The sequence below is a fragment of the Centruroides vittatus genome, unplaced genomic scaffold (genome assembly GCF_030686945.1).
Source record: "Centruroides vittatus isolate TY-2023 unplaced genomic scaffold, ASM3068694v2 contig_751, whole genome shotgun sequence".
NCBI classification, from domain to species: Eukaryota; Metazoa; Arthropoda; class Arachnida; order Scorpiones; family Buthidae; genus Centruroides; species Centruroides vittatus.
Genome location: NW_027122488.1, coordinates 148,225 through 160,755, shown reverse-complemented (window position 1 = coordinate 160,755; position 12,531 = coordinate 148,225). Strand labels below are relative to the sequence as shown.

Below are 12,531 nucleotides of genomic sequence, written 5' to 3'. Positions count from 1 at the left end.
ACACTGATTAACATTGGTTTTGTGTGAAATTTGAGAGGAAGGTGTTAATTTTACATTCAGGGTATTGAGATTGGTAGTAGTAGCCCACACTAACTACTACTACTAATCTCAATAAGTCATTAAATGTTTTATTGTAAGTATAACAAATATCGCAAAGCCTGATAAGTATACAGAAACATCCAACGATTGCCTAAATAATCAGGCTACAATTCCACTAATTACCCAGGTAGTTCTTTTCTTCCAGGTGGTTTTAAAGTATTTAATAAATTATTAAAATTATAATTATTAATTTAGTTAAGAGATGGCACCTAACATCTACCTCTACTGTCAAATTACTTTGGATTAATTAATTAAAATTAGTGGAATTGTAGCACAATCATTTAGGCAACTGTTGGATTTTCTGTTTTATTGTTTTGTAAACAAAAGCTATCTTCCTGATTTTAAGTAAGTAAAATTACAATGTTATTATTTTATTGTACCAGAAGTATATTTTCTTTAACAATTAATTAATAACTAGTTTTGTTAGATCTGATTAATTTTATTTTATTTAGTTGCAGTTTAGCCAGCAGGCTGGTAACCCTGGGGTTTCAACATGCTGGTCTCCCCCAGTTTTATGCAGCATGATTGTCAATCTACAAAAATACAATAATAATAATATAACATAGTGAAAAAACTGTACTTAAACATGTATTGTTCCTAAAATACCTATATAATAATTTTATAAATTATTAATATAGATATTTAATTAAATCACTTCATCGTGCTGAAGAAACAAAGAAAACCGGAAGACACAGTTTCAAATTTGTAAAGAAAATTATTAATAATATAAAATATAAAACTTCATACTTGGTTTCTTCATGCCCAATACATGGAAATCAACCCATTTGTGGCATCCCAGATGATATAAATATATTTCATTATCATAGCATATCTCTTGATGGGAATGACGATGTGTATATCCACCATAGATTACTAAATAATCTCCAACAACAGCTGCACTATGAAAGGCTCTTTCTAAAGGTATAGATGTTCCACTTTTTGGATAAGCTATTTGAGTCCAATACTGTTTATCAACATGGAATGCATGAATTTGATTACTCAAACGACTAAATCTAGCATAATCAACCATGATACCTCCATAAATAAAAAGTGACTTGGTGGCAGCATGATAAACTGCTGAATGTCCAACTATTCTTCTTTCTAATTCTTTTCCTCCCAAAGGTTCTATTTTTTCCCATTGTGCACCTTCATTTAGATTGATTCTATACATACCAGAAGAAAATGATCCGTCTTCTAAACTACCACCAAAGAGATATAACCATTTTCCTTCTACTAAAGTAAGGGAATGTTTAGTTAAAGCTGGAGGCCTAATAATGCTGTGCTTTGCTTCTAATTGCCATTCTTCTTTAGCAACATTATATAACCACAATTCATCAGAAAGAAGTCCATTTTCTAGTTCTCCACCATAAAGTACAAAGTTTTTAGCATAAGACGCAATAGCATGACCCCAACGAGGTGATGGTCCAAATACAGTTAAGATCTTTTGCCATTTACTTTCGTTAAAATTATATGATAATAAATCACCTAAAACAGATCCAAAAGTAAAACCACCAAATAAATAAAATTTGTCAACGTGTGCTAAATAAACACCTGCCAAACCAGCTCGTGGAGATAAATCAGTCTTTTCACGAGTCAATAAATGCCAAGTATTTCCACCATTTAAATTTGATTCAGGTAAACTGCACGATTCTCCTGAATATCCTGGTTTACAAATACATTTTGGAGGATCCATATATCTATCACATTCACCAGTTTCTTCATTAATTCCACAATCATTTGGACAAAGTGATATGTCACAGGCTTCGCCAGTCCAAAGCTGCTCACAGTGACAAATATTACCAACACATTTACCTCTTTGACTACAATTTAAAGGACAATCAGTTATGTTAAACATTGCTTTAAATCCTTTCCTGATGTAATTTGTGTCACTATACAGAAGAATTAGCATCTGCAAAAGAAAATAAACAATAAATTTTTTATGTCGATTAGTTTAAATTTCTCAAACAATTCAAACTAATGTTAAACATCACATAATATTAATGAAAAATGTTAATATTTCATTAGAGTTATAAAAATAGTTCTAAAAGATTTCCTACACACTTATGTACTTCCATGAAAAATTAAAAATATTTTCATTTTTATACATAGAAGCTATCATTTTCTATGAAATGTTTTGTTTAATAACAAATTGATGATAAAGTTTAATCTCGGTTCCGAAATCTGTTTTAATTGTCAATCATACTAAAATTAGTCTTCTACAATAATTCTAATTTAAGTCTAAATTTATTAATCATCAATTGTTTGCCACCATTTCAGAAGAAATAAACAAGAGAATTATCAAAAACAAAGGCAAGCAACAAGTTGCATAAGTTTACTGGCAAAAAACTTTAAAATTGTGGTGGTGCCATCTGTTATATTTTATTCAAATATCTTTCTATGTTATTAATTATTATAACATGGCAAAAAGCTTAATTTTGAGTGCAGAAACAAGTTTTATAAAAAATTACAAATATTAATAATGAGTAAAATCTTCATTAAATCCAACCCACTCAAGATATGACAAGTGACTAATACACAAACCTCCCTGCAAAATTTCAGAAATTTTCAATGAAAGGCACAGAAATTATTAAGCTTCAAAGTGGGTGAACAAATCATATCTCTCCCACACATACATACAGAGTAAAAACTCCCAATTTTTTTTGCATTACATGATGTTTTGAGGCCCTGAGTCCAAAACTGTAAAAATTTTGGGAGGGAATAATTTTTTATCAGTTGCCATATTTTCCCTCTGTTATATATAACAACTAAGAAACTAAAAATACTCAAATAAGAAGTGTCAAAAACAGAATTCATCAGTTATATTCCAGATTTGGTCACAAAGTCATTAACAGTATTATTTAATTAATGGAAACAGGAAATTGCAACAATTAAAATGAATATGAAATGCATTAATTCAAAACCTATATTTCTATAAAATCTGAATAGAAGTTAAACTTCTCTATGGGGAACTGTAACATTAATGTGTAATATTCTCTATAAGCCAGAAAACTGATAGTGTAAGGAAGGAGGAAGAGAGGAAGACCAAAAGCTTCGGTGGAAGACTTGAATCAGAAGGGACTTAAGAGAGAAGATGCCCTTGATAAGAAGAAATGGAGGAAACATATTAGAGAATAAAATGTCGATCCCATATAAACATGGAAAAAGGTGAAAATAAAGAAAAAAGAATTCTCTATAAGCTGAATTAACGGGTTTGTGAGGTTTCTCTGATTATTCAAAAATCCAGTTACAACTGATCGAATATCTTTATTTTTTCTTTTCAGAAAAAGAACATGACATATGCATTTCAAATCAAAGTTTAATTAACAATCCCTCTTCAGTGTTAAATGTATTTTCACTCTCAATCATACAAATGTAGATGGTATCGGACAATACCACCTACATTTGTAGCTACAGCAGCATCCAATGTGGAATACTCATGAGCAAAATCTAGGTACATTAATAACCTGGTCTGCAAATCTCTCTTTTCACCTATTGCTTTATAAGCCACTAATAGTAAGGAAAATCTAGTATTAATATAGAAAAATATTCACATGAAGAGGCGTTAAAGAACATGTTCTTTAACGCCTCTTCATGTGAATATTTTTCTATGTTAGTAAAATAGTTAGCGTTAGCGTGACATCCGCTCGAAGTATTTAATTTACCTAACAAAATCTAGTATTTTCACACCTGCTCCACATTTAGGGGTATTACTCTATGTATAGTTCGTGCTTTCAAAAAGAAAGGGATTATGCTTTCCATAAAACCACAACTATCTCTGTGTAGAATTCTTTGTAATAAGAGAGATAGTCTTGCCTTTTTGGAAAATTCTGAAGTCTATATGATTCCCTTACAGCAAAAGTATATGGGATCAAACACCTTTTACATAAGAGCTACTACTACCAGAAAATCAGCATACAGTTTTCAAGAAAATTGAGATGACAATAATAATATTAGGATTACCTCTTCAGAAAGATATTACAGAATAATTTTGTGTTTATGGGCTGATACTTCCCTCCTAAAGTAATGTTTAAATCACATAACAGGTTTTAATTTCAATTCTGCTATGATCACAGAATTATTAGTAGTATTATACACTCCATGACAATTAAAACAGACAAACAAGTACAAAATTAAAATGCATAATGAACTATTATAAAAAGAAAAATTTGAAATGCATATGTCATGTTCTCTTTCCGAAAAGAAAAAATAAATTTATTTGATCAGTTGTAACTGGATTTTTTGAATAACTGGAAAAACCTCACAAGCACATTGAATTTGGATTATAGAGGATATTATACATCTAAATAAAAGAATGAATATATATTTATATATATGAGAATTTAGTATATAATTACTGTTGTTAGAAATGATAATATTAACTGACTTGTCAATAGTAAATTAGTAGCAATGTGTTCCTTTTATAAGAAAAAGAACACAACAGCAATCAAATTTCAATGTATGTGACTAGTACAATACAAAAGAAAAATACAATGAAATTTTTTTAACAGTTATTAATTAAAATAGCTAAAGATGGATGTCAATAATGATAAAGCTAGTAGTTTCTTTTATTGGATAATCTCAGCAGGAACCAACTGTTCAGATTTAGAACTGTTTTATTAAATTATTTTTAATTAAATAATTAAGGATAATCCAAACTGTCTTTTGGCTTTAAAGTTGTTTACTTGTAAAAATATTTTAATTATAAACAAGTGCTTTTAAAATTTCAAAATGTCGTCTTCAGGTTGAGCATATACCATTCACATTACAGTTTGTAAAAATACATTAACAGATTCCAAATACACCATTTAAATCATAATGCATAGTTTTTACATAAAATTGAACATACATGACATAAATGTTATAATTTTAACTTGTTAATGTATTTTTAACATATCAATCTTAAAATGAAAGGAGTAAATACACATTAATTTTAAAAATGAAAATAATAAAAACAAAAAATGTAACATTCCTAAATTTGACTTGTCATACATCATACCAGTAACTTCTTTTCACCCACTCCAGATCATAAATGCTGCTATTTTCAGTGTTCTTTTTAGGGCATATTTATAACCTTTGTTTCCCTCATTGGTGTGGGAGAACCTACATCTGGTAGCTACAGCAGTATCCAATGTGGAATACTCATGAGCAAAATCTAGGTATATTAATAACCTGGTCTGCAAATCTCTTTTTCACCTATTGCTTTATAAACCACTAATAATAAGGAAAATCTAGTATTTTCACACCTGCTCCACATTTAGGGGTATTACTCTATGTATAGTTTGTGCTTTCAAAAAAAAAAAAACAAAGGGATTATGCTTTCCATAAAACCACAACCATCTCTGTGTAGAATTCTTTGTAATGGGAGAGATAGTCTTGTCTTTTTGGAAAATTCTGAAATCTATATGATCCCCTTACAGCAAAAGTGTATGGGATCAAAAACCTTTTACGTAAGAGCTACTACTACCAGAAAATCAGCATACAGTTTTCAAGAAAATTGGGACAACATTAATAATAATAGGATTACTACTGACTTCTCCAGAAAGGTATTACAGAATAATTTTATGTATTTATGGACTGATACTTCCCTCCTTAAGCAATGTTTAAATCACAGAACCATCTTTCACTGGGAATCATTACACCCAATGATATTAAAATAATTGCATATTTTTATTTTTTAGATAGATATGTTAAAATACAGGTATACCTCACCTTACGTCAGTAATTGGTTCCAGGAGAGGCGACGTAAGTCAAATTTACTTGTGTAGTTATGACGTAAGTCAAAACTACAGTGGAAAACGCCAATAATGAGCACTTAAAGACCGCTAAATAAGACGACAACACAGAAACACAGATGTTTCCATGTTTCGTTCTGTAGGATTTATGACGATTATATTAACATTTACTGTAAATGTACATATTTTAATATGATTTTATGTGCTTTTAACTCTTTTCTAGTGATATTACAACTTCAATATTTGTGGCGGATGGATGTAAAGTCAAATAAAATGACTTAAACTTGATTTTTATTTTTCCATATACTTTTTTGACAAACGACGTATAATCGAGAACGACGTAACTCAAAATGACATAACTCAAGGTATACCTGCACATTTACAAAGTTAAAATCATAACATATTTGTATTTTACATTTTCATTTTAAAATTATTGCATATTTACTCATTTCATTTTGAGATTGATATGTTAAAAAAACATTAACAAGTTAAATAATAACATTTTTGTATCTGTTCAATTTTATGTAAAAACCATGTATTATGATTTAAACAGAGTGTTTGGAACCTGTTAACATACTTTTTAAAAATTGTAATTCTAATGGTACACACTCAACTTTAAAATGACATTTTGAAATGCTGAAAGTACTTGTTTGTAATTAAAAAATCTTTGCAAGTAAACAGCTTTAATGATGAAAGACAGTTTGGTTTATTCTTAATCTATATTTAGTATTGTTAAGAAACATTTTTATTGGTTAACTAATTTCTATTTACAATTCTAATGACAAATATATAGATCATTAAAAAAATAAAACAAAGTGAATTTTGCTCGGAAACACACCATCTGAAAAATTCTTCAATACAATCAATATATTTTATTAAAAGCAAACAATTGCTGGATTAAATCAGACTATATTACTATTATTATTAGTAATTAAATACTAAGTACACTGCAGGCCATTAAAATTACTACACCATAAAGGCAGCATGCAAAAAAAACACAAAGTTTGCAAGACATGTACATGCTGGAATATGCAAATTATTAGCATTTCAACACATGCTCACAAAGCATGTAGGAGTAAGGCCATCGACAGTCTGTATAAAAGGGAAGATTGTAAAGCTGGTTTCTCATACAGAAATTGCATTCACACATTGGTTGCATGTGTAAAGAATTTGCTATACTTCATGTAAGAAGGAATGCCTACCAGTATGTGTCGGAGTTTGATCATGGTAGAAGTGTAGCCTATGAAAACTGCGGTTTATCGTTCCATACTATTGCTGCTTATGTTGGTTGTAATCCAATGACTGTCTTGAGAATGTGGAATTGATGGGTCCAGGAGGGCCATACAGAATGCCATATGGGATCTCAGAGGTCCCTGGTCAATAACATCCAAGAAGACAGACATTTTTTCCACATGGGATAATACAGCCTAGTTATATACCCTAAGTTGGGAACTTGGATCATTTTCGGAACAACAAGTGTCTGCACAGACAGTGCAACGATGTCTGCAACATTGTGACCATTACTGTGGCTTCCTTTGATGCTGCAGCAGAAATAGGCATGCCTACACTAGTGCATTCAGCGACAAAAATGGGTGCAGAAAGAAGTAGCGTCACATTTTCAGACAGAGCCCTGTTCTGTGTACAGCATCATGATGGCTATATCCATGTGTGGAGGCTCTGAAGAAAACTATCATTGCCAGTTTGCATTCATCACAGTCTTGCAGGCTCAGGACCTGGAGTAATGGTATGGGATGCCATTGGGTGCACATCCTGTTCACATAGCTAGTAATTTGAACAGCCACTGTTACATTTCTAATGTGTTAAGGCTCATCAGTGTGCACTATCTTTGAGGCCTCCATTATGCTATCTTTCAATAGGACAATGCATGACTGCATTTTGTCCATGCTGTCTTGACCTTTCTGAATACAGATGGTATTCAACTGTTGCCCTGATCAGCACATTCTCCAGATCTGTCACCAGTTGAAAACACTTGGTCAGTGATTGCCAAGAAACTGGCACACCACCACTTGCCAGCCAGTACAATAGATGAACTCTGGCCTAAAGCTGAAATTGCATGGACTGCTGCACCCTTATCTGTACCCATCCAAACTCTGTTCAACAATGCCCAGCTGGATTACATCTGTTACTGCTGTCAGAGGTGGCTGCTCTAGATATTGATTTATGCATACTCTGTATCTCAAAATTACCTGTCAATTTAATCATGTCTTCCTCCCATTATACTGTATGTGTTCAATAAATATGATTCTGCTACTTGATTTCCTTCCTGGTGTACTATTTTTAATGGCCAGCAGTGTAGAAGTAAGCATTAGATGTCATCTCTTACTTTAATAATTATAATTAAATTAATATTTATTTAATAATTTAGAAAATTCTGGAAGAAAAGAATCAGCCCAGAGCAGGACTTTAACCTGGAACTGCCACTTATCATGTGGATGCATTGCCAGTTATGCTACCTGGACCTCCATCTGATCCTTTACTTCTGGGCTTATTTAATTTAAATATAACCATACTAATTACTCAAGGCACAAACTGGGAATGATTCAGAATCCAGCCTATAATCACCCACTATGGCATGCAACTATCACTTTACCCAGCATGGCATATATACATTTATAAACAAATCTTGTATAGACACATATAAACAGATTTACATTATATTCAGACTAAGGTATGGGTAGCAAAACTGGCAATGCATTTGCATAAACAGCAGTTGTGGGTTAGAGACCCACTCTGGACTAATTCTTTTCTTCCGATATTTTTTAAATTATTTAATACATATTAATTTAATTACAATTATTAAATGTAATAAGAAATGGTGTCTAATGGCCTACCTCTAGGCCACTCAGTATTTAATTATTAATAATAGTAGTAATAATGTGGCTTTAATATAACTAACACAGTTGTTTATAAACAGATTTTATTTTAAACAAATTTATATGATTCGTATTTGTTCTTAAATACTTTATTCTAATTTATTTGAATGTATTTATAATTAGCCTATTAACAACCATATTCACAACTAAGAATCCAGAGTTAAAGTTATAAGTTAATGATTCACTTCACTTTTAGTATGCTTATTAGTTAACTTCTAACCCTAACTCTTGATCCTTAGTTGTGAACACAGCTGTATATTTTATAAAACTATGATAATCATGAAAAATCTTACACTTTCTGTTTCAGCTAATTAATTTTTTTATGTTTATTGAAATTGTATATTTATTTTTGTTTTTATTTGTAAATCAAACATTTAAATTTAAAAAATACTACTTACAGCCCCAGAATTAGCAGTTATTGGTGGAGGAAGAGTACTACCACTAAAACTTCCCAATAAAGGACTTGTATAGGAGTCACCATTATAAACAAACACATGATCATATGAACACTCAGTTTCCATCTCCAAGAAAGTTAACGTGATATATTGGTGGGTATTATTGGCTAAAAACATTTTTAAAAAATCCAAAATTAATCAAAAACATTTTAATTTTAATAATTTGTTATAAAACAATGAAAAAGTGATGATTATTAATCTTCAGTTAATGAGCTACAGAAATCATTTAAAACTATAAAAGTAATCTATTATATTAATAAATTGTGACTTAACAATATAATTAATTATTATTTACATATTTTAAGAGAGTCTTTATAATAGTAAGTACTTTTATTTCAAATTTAAATGACTACCATCATTATTTAAATGAATTTTTTCATTACTATTTGTCATTTCTGCCATAACAATGACAACAACAAAAATTATATATGATTATTTATTGACTCAATCTGTGGCAAAAATTACAGAATCATTTTGTCATGAGAATGTTTCTGCAATGATGTAAGAGTGTAGCAAAGAAAAAAAGCAAGCAGCTAATATAAAATAATTTTCCTATAATGGACGTTTTGACTACATTAAATAAAATAATCAAAGTATGATAATATAAATGAAGCATACAACGTTTTAAATATATATAATAGAAAAATAGAAATCGCAATACCAAAGAAAAAATTATAGAATCAGTCAACTTAAATAATTAATAAATACTTTGTTGCTCCACATCAAGCTTTTATGGCTGCTTAATTCTTTCAGGCATGAATTTCAATAGTGAAAAATAATATTTGCTATCAATCACTTTCTGGCTTTTCAGAACAGCAGCAAGGTGATCTAATTTGCAACATGGAGCTTTATCCTAGACCAATTTCTTTAATTTCCACTGGGTTGAAATCTGGGTTGTTTGCTGTCAGTCCAATGTGTTGATGTGTTGTTCACAAAGAAATTTCTTAACAATTTGAGTCTCATGACAAGATGCATTTTCATCTTGAAAAATGATTTCATTATAACCAAGCATTTTTCAATGGATGGAATAAGAAAGTTCTTCAAAACTGTGATGAGATGTGAAAAACTTCAAAACATCTGAGCATTCACTGTTTATGTAATAATGACCAACTAATCTGGTCCTTTATCTGACAAGCAACTCCAACTAATAATTGAGTTTAGAAATATAGTCATATTTTTAGGCAGTTTTCCTTACAGGCTTCATTAGAACAATACGAGACAAAAACTTCAACATTGTCTTCATATCCCATGCAAATTCATGACTTATCACTGAATATCACTTTTGTCTAGTCATCTACAGTTCATTAATGCTTTTCTTTGACCCACTATAACCTTATTTCCTTGTGTTTAGGTGTCAATCATAATTTTTTTTTTGTTTTTCTATAAGAAAACCAGATTTTTTTCAAATAATTTACTGTTTTATCACAGACATTACCATGTGCTTCTTTCAATCTCCTATTTATCACTTTTGTTGTACATTTTCTATATTCAAGATATATTGCTTTTAATTTCCTGTTCTGACACTTTGATGGCTTCTGTGATCAACCAAACATCACTATAACCCAATACATTATAAAACTACAAGCCAACCAATGCTGTATGTCATCGGGCTAGAAGACAACTATAATACTAATAAATTATGAAACAATTTGGTACTAGAGGGAGGCATTAGGCGCCGTCTGGGCCAATTCTTTTCTTCCAGTAGTTCTAAATTATTTAATTGAAAAAAATTGTAATTATTAAATTTATTAAGAGATAGTGTCTAAGGCCTCCCTCTAGTACCAAATTGTCTCATAATTTATTAGTACTATAGCCATCTTCTAGCCCGACAACATATGACATTGGTTGGCTTGTAGGTCAACCAGTATATTTTCCTATTGTAATATTTCCACTTTTTTACATTTGCATTAAATTTTAGAAACAGTTGACTGAGAACAAGGTAAAAAACTGTTGCAAAACAAAGTCTTTGTTAAACTGCCTTCTTTAAGGACTTTTACAATCTGTTCCAAGTTTGTTCCAGGATTTATATGAAAAATCAGAAGTTTATACAATTCCATTGTGGCATTTGTTTTCAGGTGCTACAGCAATGTACAGTACATTGGGGTCACTGCTAGAATGTTGCAAGTTCATGATGCGAAGAATCAAGATGACATTGCAAATAATAAACTTACAACTGGGCTTGCAAAGAGAGTACTAGAACATGGCTATGTGCCACTTTGGGCCCATGCAAAGTTACTAAGGTGGTGCTACGACAAAAGAACTTTGTTTATGTGGAAAAATCTTTATGTCTCGTCTTTATCGTCACGTTTACCATTGATATTCCGCAATTGTGAATAGCACTATTTAAACAATACAAAACACTACTCACAAAAAACCTTTAACCAGTGCAAAATAAAATTTAACAGTCACTACAAATGCTTTCAGACCCCTCCTGGGCCCTTCCTCAGATAAAGAATCATTTGGAACAATTTTTAAAGATGAAAAAAGAACGGAATCACGCATTTAGCGATTTAAACCTTATTTTTAGCTTTATTTTACTGTTTTTGGCTTACTGAATATTTGGTAAATCAGCCTTTGTATTTTTTAAAAAAAGCACATTATATGTTTTGTTCTATTCTTAAATTTAAAAATTGTATTTGATTTCATTGCCTGATGACAATGACTAAACCATTGAAAGTACTTGCAATTTTTATTAAAGTATGTGTTTTTAATGCCTTTTTAATGTGGTTTCTATATTGGAACACATTTATTTGAATATGAAAATTTGCACTGGCCACATTTTTAATTACAGTAACTAAAACATTACAGCAAGCTCTATTTTTCAATAACCAAAAGTGTGGCTTTTCAAAATAGAATTCATTTAGATACAGCACATTAGTGATTGTTTAGTTGTGGACTCGTCACTGAGTCAGCAACTAAACAATCACTAGAATGGTAATTTTCACATTTAAAGTCAAAATTTAATAATAATAAAAATTTTGGTAAATTTGCAACCCCCAATACTAGAAGTGTAAATGAAGACGTATAACTTATGTTATGAATTTCTTAACATATCAATGAATTTTAATGTAATTATCAATTATACAGGGAAACCTGAATAAACTGGAACTAAACGATTTGGCAAGTTTGTTTTAAACAGGTGTTTAGTAATTTTTCTTTTTTGTTTGTTAATTTGTTTTTAAATCTTTGAACTATACCAGATAAATGTCAACCAGTTATGTTCATTTTTTATAGTAAAATCACTTTTACATGCATAAAAAGATTTTATAATAAGTTTAATTCAAATGAATCCAAGGTGATTGCAACTAATGATGTCAGTATTTGAATAGAAAAAATAAGAACTACTGGAGG

The 12,531-nt window shown here is 30.4% G+C and overlaps 2 protein-coding genes across 8 annotated transcripts in view; one reads left to right on the top strand and one right to left on the bottom strand.

Annotated features, from left to right (window-relative positions):
- Positions 1–12,531, top strand: part of Rab14 (RAS oncogene family member Rab14) — a 191,256-nt gene that overhangs the window by 50,549 nt on the left and 128,176 nt on the right. The window lies entirely within an intron of this gene.
- The window catches only part of Megf8 (multiple EGF like domains 8), a 106,104-nt gene that overhangs the window by 64,046 nt on the left and 29,527 nt on the right, over positions 1–12,531 (bottom strand). For all 7 annotated transcript variants that reach the window (XM_067277621.1, XM_067277617.1, XM_067277619.1 and 4 more), the window contains 2 exons: positions 9,124–9,287; positions 847–2,008 (listed from right to left, as the gene is read on the bottom strand). In XM_067277621.1, coding sequence (XP_067133722.1) covers positions 847–2,008; positions 9,124–9,287 — 1,326 coding nt within the window. The remainder of the gene's footprint in view (positions 1–846; positions 2,009–9,123; positions 9,288–12,531) is intronic.